We start from the raw sequence: 20,617 nt of genomic DNA, 5'->3' as shown, positions 1-20,617 counted from the left end.
ATGTAAGAGTTGTGAGATGTTGCATAATCTTTAAAAGCGTGATCACGGGGGCAGCGGCCTGGCTCACGGCGCAGCTCATTGCGTCATGTTACAACAGTGAAATAAATGATTAAAAACTATATTGGATCTGGTCGACGGGAAAATTACAATAAGGGATGGACAGTTGTAAAAAGATAAAAAAAAAAAAAAAAAGACTGTTTGATGGATGGTCTGCTTAGCCAATAGACAGTCAGTGGGCGGGGCTTGCACCGCACGGCCCGCCCCCGGGACAGACAGAGCCTGGTAATGGTGTAAATGCTTGTGTAAGTTTGCCCTCATTGCCTCCGCTTCATTCGGCCTCAGGTTCCTTTAGTGGAGATGTGGTTTAGACTGGGCCCCGCTCGACTACAATCACCTTTGACCCACTTCGCTCTCCGTCTTCGCCAGTGGCCGCGGCTCCCGGGTTCAGCGCCTCTTTGACGGGACAAAACGAGCCGCGGGACTTTGACAGCGTCGTGTCAAAAAAAAAAATGGAGTCTCGCGACGGGGCCACGGCGACGGGCCACGGGGTCCTGGACTACTCCCGCCTGAACCTCCGCACTTTGGACGTGGACGCGGTCAGCGACGAGAGGAGACACGACGCGAAGCAAATGTACCTGAACAACAACTGGCTGGTGTCGCTGCCCTCGTCCATGTGCCGCTTCAGCAACCTGGAGTTTCTGGACATCAGCAATAACAGACTGACCTGCCTGAACGAGGGCATCACACGACTGACCAGGCTCAGGACGCTGCTGGCCAAGAACAACCGTCTGAACGAGGCGTCGCTGCCCAAAGACTTTGGCTCGTTGCAGCTGGAGGTGCTGAACTTCAGTGGGAACAGGTTTGAGGAGATCCCGCTCCAGTGCACGCAGATGCTCCGGCTGCAGTCGCTCTCTCTCGGTGGAAACAGACTCAAAAGTATTCCCCCCGAGATCGAAAACCTCACAAGGTATGGGACTAAGTCGAGAAATGTAGTCTAAAGTCAGGATGGTGTTCTCGCTGCTAGCTAGCCCTGGTAGCTGCTCGCGCGCGCGTGCATTTGATCAAAGGCCAGTTGTTGACTTTTACATTTACAGGTTTGTACGGTCAGAACACTAAACACTACATGACTTCACACGAGTAGAACACGTCTGACCCGGGGCTGAGCCTCAGATGTGCGTCTCACTTCAGACTGTGCTCTCTGAGGTTCAGTGAAGTGGTCACTATGGTTTCCTACATCAGGAGCGTCCAAACTTTTCTCACCGAGGGCCGCATTTTGAAACTTTTATGCAGCTGAGGGCCAGAGACAGTGAAGTGACATTAGACATGATGCATTTGACATAGTTTCAATGCTTCTGCGCCTTTAATATGACTTGGAACATTAATAATAGGCTGGTATAACAGAAACATGTTTACATTTTTCAAATTTTACATTAAAAATTCAATTTTTTGTTGTTTTGGCCAACTGAGCAGGAATCCGGAGGGCCAATAAAAATTGGTCTGAGGGCCACATTGGGCCCCCGGGCCACAGTCTGGACACCTCTGTCCTAGATTATACATTAGAGTATGTGAAGACTGAACACCACATTATTGTGCCCTTCATGATTATGTGCATGTTGTTCATGAACATGCTTCACGTGAGGAACAAGCTTCACGTGAGGAACAAGCTTCACGTGAGGAACATGCTTCACGTGAGGAACATGCTTCACGTGAGGAACAAGCTTCACGTGAGGAACAAGCTTCACGTGAGGAACAAGCTTCACGTGAGGAACAAGCTTCACGTGAGGAACAAGCTTCACGTGAGGAACAAGCTTCACGTGAGGAACAAGCTTCACGTGAGGAACAAGCTTCACGTGAGGAACAAGCTTCACGTGAGGAACAAGCTTCACGTGAGGAACAAGCTTCACGTGAGGAACAAGCTTCACGTGAGGAACAAGCTTCACGTGAGGAACAAGCTTCACGTGAGGAACAAGCTTCACGTGAGGAACAAGCTTCACGTGAGGAACAAGCTTCACGTGAGGAACAAGCTTCACGTGAGGAACAAGCTTCACGTGAGGAACAAGCTTCACGTGAGGAACAAGCTTCACGTGAGGAACAAGCTTCACGTGAGGAACAAGCTTCACGTGAGGAACGTGCTTCACGTGAGGAACAAGCTTCACGTGAGGAACGTGCTTCACGTGAGGAACGTGCTTCACGTGAGGAACAAGCTTCACGTGAGGAACAAGCTTCACGTGAGGAACGTGCTTCACGTGAGGAACGTGCTTCACGTGAGGAACAAGCTTCACGTGAGGAACATGCTTCACGTGAGGAACATGCTTCACGTGAGGAACAAGCTTCACGTGAGGAACAAGCTTCACGTGAGGAACATGCTTCACGTGAGGAACATGCTTCACGTGAGGAACAAGCTTCACGTGAGGAACAAGCTTCACGTGAGGAACAAGCTTCACGTGAGGAACATGCTTCACGTGAGGAACATGCTTCACGTGAGGAACATGCTTCACGTGAGGAACAAGCTTCACGTGAGGAACAAGCTTCACGTGAGGAACAAGCTTCACGTGAGGAACAAGCTTCACGTGAGGAACATGCTTCACGTGAGGAACAAGCTTCACGTGAGGAACAAGCTTCACGTGAGGAACAAGCTTCACGTGAGGAACAAGCTTCACGTGAGGAACAAGCTTCACGTGAGGAACAAGCTTCACGTGAGGAACAAGCTTCACGTGAGGAACATGCTTCACGTGAGGAACAAGCTTCACGTGAGAAACATGCTTCACGTGAGGAACAAGCTTCACGTGAGGAACGTGCTTCACGTGAGGAGCGTGCTTCACGTGAGGAGCGTGCTTCACGTGAGGAGCAAGCTTCACGTGAGGAGCAAGCTTCACGTGAGGAGCGTGCTTCACGTGAGGAACGTGCTTCATGTGAGGTTCACGTGAGGAGCAAGCTTCACGTGAGGAGCGTGCTTCACGTGAGGAACGTGCTTCATGTGAGGTTCACGTGAGGAACATGCTTCACGTGAGGAACATGCTTCACGTGAGGAACAAGCTTCACGTGAGGAACGTGCTTCACGTGAGGAGCGTGCTTCACGTGAGGAGCGTGCTTCACGTGAGGAGCGTGCTTCACGTGAGGAGCAAGCTTCACGTGAGGAGCGTGCTTCACGTGAGGAACGTGCTTCATGTGAGGTTCACGTGAGGAACGTGCTTCATGTGAGGTTCACGTGAGGAACGTGCTTCATGTGAGGTTCACGTGAGGAACGTGCTTCATGTGAGGTTCACGTGAGGAACGTGCTTCATGTGAGGTTCACGTGAGGAACGTGCTTCATGTGAGGTTCACGTGAGGAACGTGCTTCACGTGAGGAACGTGCTTCATGTGAGGTTCACGTGAGGAACGTGCTTCATGTGAGTTTCACGTGAGGAACGTGCTTCATGTGAGGTTCACGTGAGGAACGTGCTTCATGTGAGGTTCACGTGAGGAACGTGCTTCATGTGAGTTTCACGTGAGGAATGTGCTTCATGTGAGGTTCATGTGAGGAACGTGCTTCATGTGAGGTTCATGTGAGGAACATGCTTCACATATGTGAGTATAGACACGTAATGTTGTCTCTATCGGTCACAGTGTCTCTGCTACAGATCAATAGTCTTGCAGTGTTTATCTGTGAGTTACAGTATAATCCATAGTGACCTGACCTGGAGACGCTTCACAAGACAAAACTAAAACACTTTATGAATAAAACGGAGCTAAGAACCAATAAGTTGCCACAATCACAACATGACCGTCTTTCTTCAAAGATGGATATGTTTTGGATCTATTTGATAATCATCTTGTACTTTTAAGGTCATAATTATAGAGGTTAAGTCTGTTGAAGTAATTCATGTTTAACTCTTTTCGTAAAAGAGTGGCCCTTTTCCTTCTGAGATGTTGACCATATAACGTTCTACAATCTCAAGTTATTATAATTCACTTGAAATGGTCTCACTTGGAAGATGGATTGTCTCACTTGGAGCTGATCATTGGAAAAAAATAACAATGTATCGCAACAATTCAATAAACTGGCCCTGGTGGAACCGTACACAATGCAGCAGGTTGTCACAATATATGTCAGTACTTTTCAGTTACCATACTTTTATTTCGTTCCCTTACTTTCTCACAAACCTATGTTTAGTGTGAGGGAGCAGCCCGAGAGCCTCAGGCAGACCCTCACTGTCAGACCCTCGCTGCCAGACCCTCGCTGCCAGACCCTCCTCTCAGACCCTCCCCTTCAGAGCCTCGCTCTCAGACCCTCGTTGTCAGACCCTCGTTGTCAGACCCTCGTTGTCATGTCCCACGCCTCTGCTCAGCCACCAAAGACAGTATAATGGCCTGTGTCACTGTCGCTGTGTCATCAGTTCCAGCAGACAGACAGTCGGTCAGTTCACTTAAGCGCTGATCTATCTTTCAGCTTAAGTTTCTGATTGTTGATTGACTTTTCTGTACCAGGCCCTAAACGATAAGCACAGCATGTTATTAAAAGTAAGAAAAGATGAAGTCAGTTTAGCTGTATGCTTGCTCATATTGTGGGCAGTGTTACCATGAACTTGACTGCCTTCTTCCACGTTCACTTTTTTGCCATTTGATTATTTGTGATAGTATAAAGTTGTTTTTTAAATGCTGTTCCACATTGCAAGTTGACTGCTTCTGTGTATCTCTAACTCCCTCCTGTGGTTAGAAACTGCACTGCATGTAGTAAGTTGAAACTATTGAAAGTACACTGTTTGATTTAGAATAATGTTTTTCTTTTTCAGTCTAGAGTTGCTGTATCTGGGAGGTAACCTCATCAATTATATACCTGCTGAAGTGGCTAATCTGCCTTTCCTCACATACTTGGTTCTCTGTGATAACCGCATTCAAAGTGTGCCCCCGCAGCTCACCAGGTAAATCAATTGTATCATGTATATTTTGTTTTATCATCCATTATGTGACTGCTAAGGTTTGTGATTTTCACTTTTAGGCTGAACTCTCTGCGATCTCTGAGTCTGCACAACAATTTGCTCACATACCTGCCTCGAGAGATACTCAGCTTGGTTCACCTACATGAACTCAGTCTCCGCGGTAACCCCCTGGTGGTGCGCTTTGTCAAAGAAATGACCTATGACCCACCTTCACTGTTGGAGATCGCAGGACGTACCATCAAGAGCAGAAATATACCATATTTTCCATACGATTTGCCAGACAATTTGCGGTGTTATCTGGATTTGGCCAGCAAGTGCCCTAACCCCAAATGTGCCGGTAAGTTTGTAGAAGGGTCAATATCACTGAGCAGTGCCTTTTGCGGTCTCTGGCATAAACAAGTCATATACCATGTTAAAAAATCATTAAATTAATTATTTGTCTGTCAGGTTATAAGTGTGTCCCAGCACCTATATCATTATTTATTAGGACCCAAAACTATATCATAAATATTCAAAATAAGCTTTGAAGCCATAAATAGTCTAAGGTAGCACATCTTATACATACACACACACACACACACACACACACACCTTTTTTATAATTTTATATGCCATCATTTTATAATAAATCATTTTATAATAAATATTAATAATTTTGATACATTTTATTTAATACAAAATGGCAGCGTTTACACGTCCCTAAAATGTTTGTTCACCCTGTCGTATGACATAATCTGCCCCGTTGACCCTTTTACATTTTTATCTTTATATGTGAGGAAATCAATTGGTGAAAAAAAAAATTGATTCAAAACTTTTCTCTGTTTTAGTCCATTGTGGTCAAGCTTACTGTGTCCATCATAATAGCTCTGGAAAGGAACATCTTGAAGATTTGATTACAAATTTGCCTTTTAAAGCTACAGTTCCCTGAGCAGCTGGAGTGGAACATTGGCTATTGCACTTTCTATTTGGCTAAAATTATGATTTTTTGTTAATATAAAAATCATAAAGTATAATATTTGCATTTACAGGATTTATATGCCCTTAAGTGCTATATAATTCAATAAAGGAAATATTTTTCAAATAATTTATTTTCTTTAATTGTGGGTTAGAACAGTTTCTTTTACATAAAATGCATTTGCATATATGCAAATTGATGAGCCAATTCAACACAGAACATCAGTTCAAGTAGAAAATGATACATCATTGTTAATATTATGGAGGAAATACTTTGTAAAATACACCTATGACAGGGTGAACGTTTGGCATACATTTTATTTTTGATAACACTTATTTATTAACAAAAGAAAATGGTCTCGGAGAATGGCAAAAGCAGATATAGTTAAGTTGAGTGTCTATAGTTCACAAAAGGACATAAAAGAAATGTGAAATTTAAATAAAGAATGGAATAAAAGGCACTGCTCAGCGATCACTCAGAAGGAGAAAACAGAATGCATTTCTCTGATGGCATCATCCTTGTTGAAACTGATTCGCTGACTGTTTCCAGGTGTGTATTTTGATTCATGTGTGCGTCATATCAAATTTGTGGACTTCTGTGGAAAGTACCGACTGCCGCTGATGCACTACTTGTGCTCCCCTGAGTGCACGTCTCCCTGTAGCTCCAACCCTCAGAGTGACGCTGAGTCGGAGGATGAGTCCAGTGTTCCAGCTGACCGGCTGCAGAGAGTGCTTCTGGGATAGCACCACACTACACACTACATTACACCCACTTAAAGGTTCTCCTGAAACACTGTGATGAAACACATAGTGATGCACTAACCATATCTGCGATATTAAATATGAACTTCAAGGGCTATTCTCCAGGCTGTTAAAACTGTAGTTATAAGTTTGTGCTCAACGTGCAGCACCCAGGACAGGGTTGATACTTGAAGATTAACCCACTTCATGTGTGTGAGCATTTTGGAGGAAAAAAAAAGGTTTTCTAGGCTCACGTACACAAAGTGAACATGGAGTGGAGCTGAGAAAATCGACCAAGAACAATGGCTATATACAACAGAGGCAACTTTAAGACACTAGTGGCCATTACCACTCCATGTTTCTGATCAGGGCTGTTAAACTCCTGCATACACATGCAATGAGTTTATTTATGGCAAAAGAGTTTTACTCAATTAGAACAGAATCTTTTTACTTACTCTGACCGTTATATTGAGTATAAAAAACTTATTTTTGCACGTGAATATTTAGAAAAAAATATAAATGGTCCTTTATGTTACATTAGTTTTTATGCTTGTGTTTGCCAAGTTCCTTACTAGTTTTACTGATCTCTTAAGAAGATGGAGTATGAAGAAATGTGAAATGTAATTGTGTGCTTATGCAGACCTAACCAATAACACACTTTAGATAAATAGATGTAAATATAACTATTTTAACATGCGCACAACTCATAATTGTAATAAAATACACTACACACCTGTATTCATTTCATGTTCTCTTGTTAAGCTATCTAACTTAATTGTACAGTATAAAACAAGAGTTACACATGTATTTTGACTTTTGCTGTCTAATAAAAATGTCATTGAAAAATATGAGTCTTGGTTTAAAAATGGTCTTTGGTCTTGTCACAAAATAGATTCTTGTAATTTTTTTTTGGCTCTTTTTTTATGTTTTACTTTGTTTTAGTTCCAAATGTACAAAAACTGCAGTACTCGTGGGCAACTTAACCCACTTGGCATAACTTGAGAGTTCACCAAGATATAACCTGAGATGCAGCACTAAGTAATCCTGATATTTTAGTTAGTGTCACCTGGCTACAATAAACAGTAGTGCACGTTGTACCTCTGATCTTCTCCCCTTACTTATAGCCTTTTTACAGTGGAACACACTGCAACACTACTGTTTACTAGTAGCACATAACATTAAATTAACACCACTGTTCTAAGACCATTTATATGCAAAGGAAATGCTTTTATATGCTTGTTTAATGCTAATCAGTTATGGATTATTATTATAGATTGTTGCTAATGCATCCTAAGCGTCACGGTGGCTGAGCGACTAACATTTTTGCACACTGTAACTTTCCTGGTGGAGCGGCCACGCCTGCTTTTCTCCATAAATATGTTAGTGCTTTGCCTGAAATATTCCACAGTGGTTATTGAACTTCTCTTCATGCCAGCATGCTCATGTTTTCATGTGGAGCTGAACCCTTCCATCAGAAAGATTACATTGTTCACCAATAAAATAGCGGCGTGTAAACATAATAGGGTTCCTCAGGATTCGATAGCACACACAATAAACTACATGGATCACGATCATAGACTATGATAATATCACGTGATGGCGATACATGGAAAAAATGATAAATTGCTCTTCATATTCTACAGTTTGAAAAGGCCTACTTACAGCATTGTTTTTTTAAACTACTACATGCACATTCCATTTATAAAATACAGTTAATTTAATAGTTTTAAGTAAATATGGTTTCTTATGAGCAACAAAATTGTAGTGCTGAAATGTACAAAAAAAAAATACTGTAACCCAAGATATCCATGCTGTATTAACAAATTAACTAATTGTATTTTGGCACTGCCCTAATAACAATTAAGTTGAGGTATTTGACCACTTATTCCTCAAACAGGGAATTTGCTTACTGAGTCAATTTTTCATTTTTAATTAAGATAATGTTTTTGATATAGTCTTAATACAGCATTTATATTCCATATCAAAAACATGATCACTAAATTATAAAGGGAAAAGCCAATGTCAAAACATGGATTTATACACTACTTTCTCTCCATAAATACTATTTTCAATCTCCATAAAGCCTATTGCAGTACCAAATTCAGTATACTTTGATATGTTTCTTTCTTTGCTAATCAAGCTCCATCTTGGAGGCCCCCGCCTGCTCTGATCCACCACTGCTAAGCCATGATCCATGGCAACACAGCAAGAGGAGCTGCAGCGTCACACATGGTGGATTTGTGTGTGCGCTTGCATAGGGCAAACCTGGGCATGTCACAGGGGAGTGTCCTGGTCGAGCTTAGGACACTGTGCATGTGTTTTAACTGCACATTGCTGATGATTTATGTAGTCCCACAAATCCAACAGTATCTTTTGAAACAGAGTAGTTTTTGGTGTGTTTTGTCAGAGGTGGTGCCCCCACGCCAGGAAACAGCAGTGTCAGTGCTCAACAGGAAATGTTATGGGGCCTGTTTGTTTTGTTAGGTGCACACATCATGAAGTCAGGGTGCACACATCATGAAGTCAGGGTGCACACATCATGAAGTCAGGGTGCACACATCATGAAGTCAGGATATTAACTGTAGGAGACACCTGTAATTTGAACATCTAACATTTTAAAGAGCAGCAGCAGCTCATGTAACCTCAGCAGAGCAAAATGTTTCTAGTTACATTGGCTCCTTCATATTCTTGCTTTTGACTCTTGGCTTTTGACTAAACGACACGTGGCCAGTTAATAAAATATTCAGGTGTGTAACCTGAGATGTTGTATTGTCCACCTGCCACTGAAGCAGAAGAAGTCTTGAACCAGATCTTGAGGAACTTGATAGTGAGGGCCACGCGTTACCAGTAACTGAGCTGACAACAGTTTCAGGCTTTCATTGAGTTTGTTTAGAAGTGTTCATGTAATTCTTTCATTTGCAGATTATGTTGATGACAATGTGTTTTTTTCTTGATATTTAGCAGATAAAATACCTTCTGTCATATATTGGTGAGACTGAAATATTCGTTGATGTGAAGCAACTTTGTCCTACAATGGGTTTTGCTCCAGCTTTTTCATGAATGTTACTAGACCAGCAGGTTACATATCACCAGCAAGCTTTGATCCACTAAGAGTTATTATTATTTGTTTGTTTATTTCATGTATATATATATTTCATTTTGTTATCTTTTTTGGCCCATTAGTTTATAATGTAGGAAACGTACAATATAGCTTAGAATGGAACTGAGATGGTGTAGAAACATTTGGCAAAATCAAGTTGGCAGTTTGCAAACTCACAAAGTATCCTGCATATGTGCTGCTACACTGCTGAGCCACACTGAGGAGTTTCCAAAGTAGCTTTTAACTTATTATCAGTCATCTCCCAAAATCAAGACCAACTTGTGCTTCCCTACAACACAAACTTATCACTATTCTGAAGTTTTTGATGTATTCCTACTGTACTATAACTATATATTCATGTGCTCTTCCTCAGGAGACATTTACCCACACGCTAAAGCTGCAGCAAGGACACTCCCAAACCTGGAATGACCGTGAGTGTTGGCTCTTACTATAAATCTTTGTGACGACAGCTCGATCTTCAGGAAGACAACTTTGTGCCTGCTGCGAGCTAAAAGAAATGTGTTGTTTTAAATAGAACACCATAACATCTGTTGTAATCAGGAAACTAAACCCCTCTATTTCTCTTTCCATTAAAGCTGTTATTGGGTGTTAATGTATTTGCTCGTACCATGTGTCACCCAGTCCCTCGGGATAGTGCTGGACTCACTCTGTCCAACATCACACTCTGAAACATTTGGTAAGCAGCTCAGAGTGAACAAAAGAAATGCACACTTACTTTCCCTCCTCCCTCCTCTCCCTGACTCAGATGAAAACTCCTCCCGTCACACAGGCTACTCCTCAGTGGCAGGATCCTCACGCTGAGGACACATTATCAAACACAATTCCTCTTAAAACCTGCTAAAATGGGATTAATGGAACGATGATACTTTTTGTTTTTTGTGTATGGAGCAGAGAGCCAGTGGAAGAGTTGGGATCCCCCATGCGCTGTGAAGAGTCAGGTTTGACATCTGTTTAGTACTACACCTTAAACCTATACTTTAAAGTTGAGTTTTCCTGTACTCGACTATATGCAATACAAGATAGTGCAAGAAATATTTTACTATGGGGTTAACGTATTGTGTAAGACAAGCTATGTCTGAAGATGCTAGTTCATGAAGCTTTCTGTTTTATTATCTAAAGTTACACTAAAGCTGTTCATTCATTCATTCATTTGAGAGTATTAGTAACAGTGGCGCATGATCTTTTACTACTAAAGTTGATTGAGATTATTCTTTATATTATTGAGATTTTAGAAGTTTTAGATCCCATGTTATTTCGTCTCGAATCAGAAAATACATTAATTGTAAATAGTAAATGCACTGTATGCCAAAGCAGGAGCTGAACACTAATAATATGATTCTAACTGAGCTTAGTGAAGAAAAGTGTATAACGGATTACGTGGAGGAATGTTTGAATATTGGCCCCTGAACTGGGCTTCAGTTCTGTCAGCTCCCTGATCACCTCTAGACTCAGCTTAAAGGAGGCATACGGAGAGACTGACAGCACAATGAATGGCTTTAGGGACTGGGATATCAATGCAAATCCCAACTGTGCCATGGATTTTAGGAAATGAAAGCCCTGCTCTGACATGGATGTGAAAGTGAAAGCTGTTCAGTCCTACCTTCACATTTACAGTGGCTCCAAGTAGAACAGGTATTATAACTGTCTAAAATTACAAAAGGCACTCCCAGACTCCCCTGAAATGTCAAAACATGCCCATAAAAATACACTCACTCACTGACCCCCTTGTGATGGGACTTCCTACAACCTTTGTTACCCTCAGTATGGTGGCTGGTCCCTTCAACTGAGCCACATTTCTTACAGACCGGAGGAAATGCCTGTGTGCAGCGTTTTTTCCTGTGGGAAGCGGCAGAACTGTGATCTAAACTTGGAAAGTGATGACAGGACATGGGCTGGAACTGCACTCATTTCATAGATTGGCCACTGCATTGTTTTGCAGACACCAGTGGACTTTGGCAAAAATAAGACACATTTTAACATTTAAAAAGTCAAAACTACCACTACTAATCAACTTGTGAGTTTGTGACCCAACAGATGTGTTAGTCAGGACAGACAGTGATTCTTTCAAAAACAAACTAGTCACCTGTCTGCCCCTCTCTAACCCTCAGGTGGTCCCAACAGTGTAAATGACTCAGCGTCCTAGTTACAGCTCAGTATCGGCTGATCCACACAGCATAATTAAACCTGTAACATGTCAGAGCAGCGAGAGGAGTCTCATAAAAATGCCTGTGGCAGCAGTGACAGAACAGTGGGTGAAGGTGCGCTGTGCTTCAGAGTGGTATGATAGCAGGGCTCATCATGTGGCCTGCTAACCCTAACCCCAAGTGAATCTCACAACACAAAGAGAGAGGTCCTTGCTCCTGCATCGGTATAAGAAAAACTGTTAACTAAGCTCTTGTTTGTGTGCTTGACTGAGCCATGTCCGCTCCCTCTTTTATATTTTTGTAAGAGCATCACTCTGTGGAGACTGCAAGCTTTACAACTGAATACATCCAATATAATAGTAGAAAACTTACAACGCAATTCAGCATTACAAGTTCATCAAAGCCGAATCTTCTAAGATTAAAATGATTCATATTACTTACTGTAACATGGGGTACATTTACCTAGGCCTGGATTTGAACCCCTTCATTCTGACTGTAGTACGTGCTTGCTTCACCTTATTTAAAACCACTTATTGAAGCAAGTGCGTGCTCCCGTAGGAGTAAGCGCCCCCATGAACCAGACAATCAGACTGCGCTGGCCCAGTACATTCCCATTTTTATTTGCTTAGCTATCGCACTTTGACTTAGTGGGCAAGTGGTCCACTCATGCACACATAAGTGGACTGTAGTCCCTAGACACTTTCTAATAATCCCTGACTGTCTGGACAAGCAAAGGGAGTAGTTTATTTGCAGAAAAAGTGTGTAGGGATCAAAACTAAAATGGTTTGTGTTTGTCCCAGGATGTGTATGTAACAGTTGTCAGACTGGGAGCTGAGACATGGAGCCCAACTGCAGCACCCCCTGTGACTCCTCGGGGTGCTCCATCCCCTCAGGCCTGAACAGTGCTGAGGCCCTCCTGATCCTCCACAGGATGTGCAGCCTGAGCACGGTAACTTCATTAACCATGCTGTTTCTCTGTCCATGACCCCATGAGCCCCCCTCCAGCCCAGCCCATTCCTTCTTTGACTCCTCCTTTACGGTCTGCCCCTGTGTCACTATAACTGTACTATGTTTAGTGCAGCGTTGTGGTGTGCTTTAAGAGACTGCAACAGGCTCCGGGAATGCCTTTTACAAATACCTGCAGCAGTTAGAGAGTAGTAACACCTGTAGGCTGCTCCAGGCTCTGAGTAACAACATTATCACGGTAAGTTGGCTGTTTATCTGTTTGTGTGACACTGTGGCCTAACTGTATGACTTATAACCACGTCATATTTACGGTAGTGTAAATCAGGAAACAGTAAACTGATGTACAATATGAAACGTAAGTCCATGGTAAATTAAAAGGATGAGCAACCAGAACAAGACAAGCTAAAACATAATACATAAGAATAGTTTGAGTGTGTGCTTATGTACTTGCACAAACATGGAAACACGAAGCACTTGTTTGGCCACATTTAAACATTCATTGCTTAACAGGAAAAACACATTTGATAATTAGTTTAACGTTGTATATCCATGTGTAGCAGTAAACATATGTGATCACTATACTATGACATAAATGCATCCGACCCAAAATAGAATTTGTAATGAAAGGCAACACCGTGGATTTAGTACTATAAATATAAATAGGTCAAAGGGGTTTGGACCGTATCGTTAAGTCTTACATTTCTCTCTTTCTATCCGCAGCCATGGCTTCCTTTGGCAGTTTTCTGTCAGAGGAACTGCTCCGGTGCCCTATCTGTCTGGATCTGTTCAATCGGCCTGTATCCACTCCCTGTGGCCATAACTTTTGTGGGGACTGCATACGAGGATACTGGCAGAGCACTGACGTGTCTCTTTGCCCCATGTGCAAACACAAATTCTACAAGAGACCAGAGCTCAAAGTCAATACCTTCATTGCAGAGGTGGCTTCTGAATTCAGGAAATCGAAAGCCCAGATCATTGACCCCATTTCAGATCAAACTTCATCCAACATCTTATGTGACGTGTGCATTGGAAAAAAGGTCCCAGCTTTAAAGTCCTGTCTCGACTGTTTGGCTTCCTTCTGTAAGACCCATCTAGAACCGCACCACGTCCTGGGAACCTTTAAGAAGCACGGTCTGATCGATCCTCAAATGAACATGCATGAGAGAGTGTGTGTCAAGCATGAGAAACTTCTGGAGCTGTTCTGTAACACTGACCAAACATACATCTGCCCAATCTGCTTCCAAGAGGACCACACTGACCACCACACTGTCCCCATTGAAGACAAGAGCAGAAAAATAAAAGAGCAAATTGGACAGATAAACGCAGAGGTGGAGAAGACGATTGAAAAGCGGCTCCAGAAAATGGACATGATTCAGGAATTAATTGAGCTCAACAAACACAACTCAGAAGTTGAAGCCAAAGAAGGTTTGCATATCTTCACCTCATTCTTGCAGCTCATCCAGAAAGACCAAGCTGAGATGAGAGAGGTGAATGACACAAAACAAAGGCATGTGGAAGCGAATGCCAAAGGAGTTATGTTAGAACTAAAGCAAGAAATAAATGAGCTACGCCAAAGAAGCATCCAACTGAAACATCTGTCAAACATTACCGACAATCTATATCTTCTCAAGAGCTTTCCTGCTCTGTCCCAACTGCCTGACAGTGTTGCTACTGTGGTTGACAGTGCTGTTTTTTTTGGGACTTTGAGGAAAAATGTAGCATCCAAAATTGATGAGACCGTTAAGGATGAAGTTAAAAGATTGTGCTCCACTGAGTTCCAGCGGGCACGACAATGTGCTGTCAATGTAACTTTGGATCCTGACACTGCTCACCCCAAATTGGTCCTGTCAGAGAATATGAGGCAAGTGTATCATAATGACACTGCTCTCAATGTACCAGAAAATCCCAAAAGATTTTACCCCTGTGTGAGTGTTTTAGGCAAAGAGGGTTTCTCATCTGGGAGGTTTTACTTTGAAGTCGTGGTGAAGGGGAAAACAGAGTGGGATATCGGAGTTGGACGGGAATCTATGAAGAGAAAAGGAGGGAATACATTGAATCCAGAAAGTGGATATTGGGCATTGGGGATGAGGAATCCAATGAGCTACTGGGCACTAAGTAGCACCCCCATTGTGGTGCCACTGGTCCGCATGCTGCAGAAAATGGGCATCTATGTGGACATAGGCGGAGGCCAGGTATCATTTTATGATGCAGATTCTGCCAGTCACATTTACTCTTTTACTGGTTGTTCATTCACTGAAAAAATATTCCCATACTTCAACCCCCGTCGTAACCATGGGGGCACCAACTCTGCCCCTCTGATCATCTCTCCAATCAACATAGAGCTTTGACACCTTTTTTACTATTATCCTTTTCCTTTTTCTTTTTTAACCTAAATTCAATATTCAATCATTTTTCTTTTTACTTTTTTGCTTAAATGTTTAGTTCACTTTTACTTCCTGAAAAATGTTTTTTAAAAGATGTCAATGTATAAACAATGTGTGACTGTACATTTACCATTGCTTAACTGACTTGTGAAAGCCGGGGTAAAGACTCATCTATTAAGACTTTGACCATTTCTGAATATACTGCTTTCCTGTGTTTATAACTAATATGTCTTAATCTTATCTAATGAATAATAAATGTTTACAAAGTATTTTTGTGTTGTCTCTTGTTGTCATTTATAAAAAATAAAAAAAGATATATGTAAAAGTTAGTTCTGATAAATAGGCGTTATAAGTTAAAACATTTCCAATTGTCTGCAGATGGCAGTGGAGCTTCCCAGACGAACATTGTCCCCAGTTTTGCGAGCTGTGGTTTGGACCATGTTGTCTTGTGGCATCCTGTTGGCGTGTGGGTTCTTCTTCTTCACAATGCGCTTTAAAAACAATAGGTGAAGTAAATATCATATTCTAGAATGGACCCGTTTCACTTTGAGGTTTTTATCATGTAATTGTGTGTATGACTAATCAGGATAGTAAAGATGTCCAGCCCCAACCTGAATGTCCTAACCATCTTTGGGAGTGTCCTCACCTACTGCAGCGGCTTCTTGTTTGCAGCTGATGAACACGTACTGTCCAGTGGAGCCATCATTCAGGTAAACTGACAGTCATTATGATAGACAAGATCACAGTTTTGTTGTGGGCTCATCCCCCTGTCATTACCAACAGGCTCGGATATGGACTTTGTGTCTTGGCAGTACGTTGGTATTTGGTCCAATTCTGGGAAAAACGTGGCGGCTGTACAGAGTTTTCACTCAAAGGGTTCCAGACAAAAGAGTGGTACGCTCTTACAACTCCCCAAGGTAATCCTTCCTGTGTATTTATCACTCAAGCTTTATTGTTGTTCTTTGTTTTATTTTAGATCATCAGAGATATCCAGTTGATGCTAATGGTGGCTTTGCTAATCCTGGTTGACATACTGATTCTCGTGGTTTGGGACGTCACAGATCCAATTAAATGTTCCCATTCTCTTGGTGCAATTGTTATGGTAGTTAAAACTTCATTCGAGGTTTATGGTTCCTTTAGAGATTTGGTCATGAAAACAATGTCTTGTGTTTTTGCACAGATTGTGGAGAGTAAGGTTTCTTACTCTTTGTCTCAGGTGGACTCCTGCAGCTCTGTGCACTCACATCTGTGGGTCATCATTATAGCTGTTCAAAAGGTAAGTCTCTTGTTGTTCAAACATGCCTTAGTTATGCAACATTGCTGATTGCAGTTATGGGAATTTGTATATGGAAGCTTAGAGCTGTTTTTTAGGTCAAGTAATTACACTGTTATTAAAGTTAGTTAAATCCTATAGAGACAAAGATTTACGATGTTTCCCTGACTGACAAACTCTGTTGCTGTTTTTTTAATCTTCTTAACTAATTTCCTTGATGCCTTTAGGGTTGTCTCCTCCTTTACGGCACGTATTTAGCCGGGCTCACAAGTAACGTCAGCCATCCTCCAGTCAACCAGTCCCCCACCATCATAACAGCTGTAACTCTGGTCACCACGGCCTCCACTGTGGTCGTCCCCGTGTCCTTCTTTCTGCACAGCTGGCCCAACCTGGTCTACAGCACAGTCGCTGGAGCCATTTTCACTTGCACTCTGGCAACTAACTGCATGCTGTTTGTCCCTCAGGTAAGAACATAGACATGATACTTAAAATATACAAAGCCCTGAAGGAAGTCTCACAAGTCAAACAAGCTGCTGTTACTCAACCTCCATACACTGTAAACATATGAACATTATTATATTATTATTAATGATGATAATAATAAGGATGAAGTAGTATGAATAGTAGTGTGAAGTATGAATTAAAACATGTCAGTAAAGGACTGTATGATAACTTATTCTATTTAAATTATACGCATCTATAGTGGCACCTTCAGTTTCCAACAAGCATGTCTGTCAGCGTGAGTCACACAAAAGGCGTTTATGAGTCAAAACTACGTAGCCTGCTGCTAACAGCTTTATAGCTTTCCAAGTTTCTGGCTCTGGCTTTATGTTTGGATAAAAGGGTGCATCTTATGTGGAACGGAAATATTTCAAGCATGAGTAATACAGTCAAGTGCACCTGGACCCATACATACTTCTTTATGCAAAATGATGCCATTTTCATGGTCATTTTTTAAATCTTTGTTTGCAGCTGACCCAATGGAGGCAGTTTGAGGATGACCAGAACAACCCAAGTCAGATGGCAAAGTATTTTAGCAGTCCCAGCAAGAGCCAGGCATCAGTGTACAGCCAGGAGGAGATATACTTCCTGTTGGGAGAGAACAACTCCATGAAGAAGCTTCTTAATGAGGTACTGCATGACTCTGTGCACCTCTTTGTCAAGAGAATATACCGTACACACTTGGGTTATTGCGTAAAACTTAAATATTATACATGCCATTTTAAAGTGTATGTTTATTTATTGTCTATATATATATATTTTAGAAGTATATACATTAATGAGTTGTATGTAACTTTTTAGCCCAAAAATAGACTAAATCAAAAGCATGTTGTATTTTTATTATACTAAAAATGTATGGTTTTACTTTCCAGCAAGATGACACTCAATTTAAAGTCATATTACTCAAGTAGACTAAAAAGTAGTGATCCAGATAATAACATAAATGCTTTCAAATGTAAATGTATCTCAGTATTGTGATTGTGTATTATTTTTATCCTCAGAAAAATGCAGTGATTGACAGTCTCCAGGAACAGGTCAAAAACGCCAAGGAGAAACTTCTGCGCCTCGTGTCCACCAGCCAAATACTTTCCCCCAACCTGGATCAAGACATGTTCTCATCCACAACTAATCTCCACTCCTCCTGCACCCAGACCACAGAGCTGCTATCAGAGGGCCCAAGTCTTCTTCAGAGGGATAGTAAATCCAGTAGCTCACCTGGAGATCTCTCCCCTGTCCTCACTTCTCCTGTTTTACCATTTTCTCCACCCCCCGCAGCTCCAAAGCGTCCATCCCCTGTCCCCGCATCCTCTCCTCCTTCAAATGAAACTGAAATGTCCAAAGCCATTTCTAAAGCTTCTCCAAATTTTGTCCAAAACCCCCCTCAAATTTCATCTAGATTGATCAGAGCCGCAGAGGAGACTGCATCGTTTGTCACGTCCCTAGAACAGCGCAGATTGTTGAACCCTTCCCTTGTAGAAGCTCTGGGCAACCAAAAAGAATTAACATCTCCATCAAACAATCAAATGGCTGGTTTTGTCAGCAGTGTGCAGCTACAGGAGATCCTTCAGGAGTTGAGCGTGGACACCATTCTGGAAACGGCCCTTCGATCTCCCGGGCAGATCTCCGCTTCTCAAACTAGATGCTCTGAAGCGCTCTCCCCTCTGTCTATGTGGAGCCCCCGTTCTCCCCCCGTGCCCGTGGTCTTCCAGTACCCAAACATTTCTCCACATTCAAAGAGGAAACGTCGACCCCCTTTCCATTCACCCAGACGAGTCCTATCGCCTCACTGTTTCTACACCGGTTCAGAGAGTGCGTGTGGGAAAAGGAGAGATGCGTCCAAACCAAAAGATCATGTACAATCATGTGACCCGAGCATGCTGCCAGGAGGAGAGGTAGAAGATACTCAGAACAGTGAGATTGAAGAGGCAGGGGAACATGCCGCTGGGAGAAAAGGTCAGAGAGTGCATAGATGTCCGGTGAGAACGTGTACAAAGCACCCGTGCATAGATGGAGCTGAAGCGGCGGGGGAAGAGAAGAGTAAAATGCCTTGTAAGAAACACATTCGAGATTCGTCTGGATACTGGGACTCGGACTCCAGCAGTTCAACAGATTACTACTACTACCACCGGCCCTACTGTGAATCCTGTCTTCAGCGAGGCTCCCTGACCACCTCGGACAGCTCCTCCGACTCCGACAGCGAGTATGAGGACTATACGGGCCTGTACCGGTCACCACACCCCGTCGTTTTTAAAGAAGACCTCAAGCCTACTTTTGTATGATCACATTTACAGCACTTTATAATGACAGTGTTCAGTTACAGCCATTTTTGCTGTTGTTAGCCCATGCTGGGAACAAATCGGGAAAATGTAGCTTTGTTTGAAGAGATGTGAACTAGCTCCAAACAAAAGGGTTGTCTTTGCACATTTTTGGAATGATTGCTTTATCTGCTGATGTTTCATATCAAGAATGACACTGGTATATTTTAATTAAAAAAGCCAAGCTAAAGAGATTCTTAGATTATGCTAAATTTGACTGATATATACCCCCATTTCACAGTGGTGTATTTTTACAAAAACAACACAAATATACTGTGAAAGCTATGACGCAAGTATTTATTTGAATATTTATTTTTTAAATATATTTGTTTACAGATGTACTGTAATATTTATGCCATTGTATTTTAGATGTTTACACCTTAACAGAGATTTAAACTGGATATAACTTCCTTTCTTGTGTTTTGAGTTCATCTTTATTTTTTCTTAGTTGCATTCCATCAGCACTTCCCTGTAGCGTATAATAATGTGTTCTTAAAATCCTTATGATTGGTTTGGATTTTTTAATTTCTCATTCTCTCTAACAACGTTTTATGTCCATCGAGTCCATTACTCTGTGAACTCTGATCTGTGCAGGCCTCTTTGGGTTGAATAAAATCTGAAGGACAGAACTTTAAACTGATGAAATAGTTTGAATGAATGATTGGCATTTGAAATAACAACTTTGATGATTATGCAAGACATCACATGGTGACGTTGAAAAGTATAACTTTCGCAACTGGATCAAAGAAAATTCCTTAAAGGGGAGGGACACACACGATGTAAAATGGACTTTTATGAGCTTTTAACCATGTTGTCACAATGGTGTTCCCTCATCGTTATCGGGTATATTCCCATCGATTCATGCATGTTTGAGTATTCTTCTTTTTGTTCTACATTCGACTGTCATTTGAGTGCTTAGAAAATAGATGTTTTCACCTATGGCTCAAAAATGTCACATACATATCAAGAAAAGCTAGGCCTACTGCTTACTGAGGCAGGGCTGATAAATTCTGAAGTCAATGGACCTATTTCTATTATTAAGCCATTTTAGCTCAATATTATGATTTACAATTAACAAAATGTAAAATAATGGCCCCCATATGTTATGGTTTCATACTGAATACTTGAAAAAAAGCATCATATGTATCTTAATTAAATGTGGGTTAGCAAATTATTCGAACATTAAACACATTTAATGAAGTTGTAAACCTTTTTCCTCTAATGAGGAAACGCACGAGGAACTACATGATGCGTCAGTTTATTTTTGTAATTTTTATTTTTGAACTCTGTAGAAATGAT

General features: G+C 41.7%; 2 protein-coding genes across 3 annotated transcripts; both read left to right on the top strand.

Annotated features, from left to right (window-relative positions):
• The first annotated feature begins 288 nt into the window (after window positions 1-288).
• LOC140359545 (leucine-rich repeat-containing protein 58-like) lies at window positions 289-7,465 on the top strand. The gene is made up of 4 exons (XM_072444519.1): window positions 289-967; window positions 4,773-4,901; window positions 4,979-5,256; window positions 6,424-7,465. Exons 1-4 carry the CDS (start codon window positions 510-512, stop codon window positions 6,615-6,617), a joined length of 1,059 nt encoding a protein of 352 aa, XP_072300620.1. The 5' UTR covers window positions 289-509; the 3' UTR covers window positions 6,618-7,465.
• A 3,042-nt stretch (window positions 7,466-10,507) lies between these two features.
• Window positions 10,508-19,954, top strand: gpr156 (G protein-coupled receptor 156). 2 transcript variants are annotated; one of them, XM_072444520.1, is made up of 10 exons: window positions 10,508-10,673; window positions 12,680-12,828; window positions 15,608-15,735; window positions 15,816-15,939; window positions 16,013-16,123; window positions 16,206-16,331; window positions 16,410-16,505; window positions 16,730-16,966; window positions 17,475-17,633; window positions 18,005-19,954. In XM_072444520.1, exons 2-10 carry the CDS (start codon window positions 12,718-12,720, stop codon window positions 19,280-19,282), a joined length of 2,370 nt encoding a protein of 789 aa, XP_072300621.1. In that variant the 5' UTR covers window positions 10,508-10,673; window positions 12,680-12,717; the 3' UTR covers window positions 19,283-19,954. The 2 variants fall into 2 exon arrangements, with proteins under 2 accessions (XP_072300621.1, XP_072300622.1); XM_072444521.1 differs by lacking the exons at window positions 10,508-10,673; window positions 12,680-12,828 and adding exons at window positions 12,946-13,083; window positions 13,566-14,737.
• Window positions 19,955-20,617: the final 663 nt, after the last annotated feature.

This window comes from Eucyclogobius newberryi, unplaced genomic scaffold (assembly GCF_026437365.1).
Source record: "Eucyclogobius newberryi isolate DKJ021-1_F unplaced genomic scaffold, fEucNew1.0.hap1 SCAF_14, whole genome shotgun sequence".
NCBI classification, from domain to species: Eukaryota; Metazoa; Chordata; class Actinopteri; order Gobiiformes; family Gobiidae; genus Eucyclogobius; species Eucyclogobius newberryi.
This window is presented reverse-complemented; position numbering and strand designations above follow the sequence as displayed.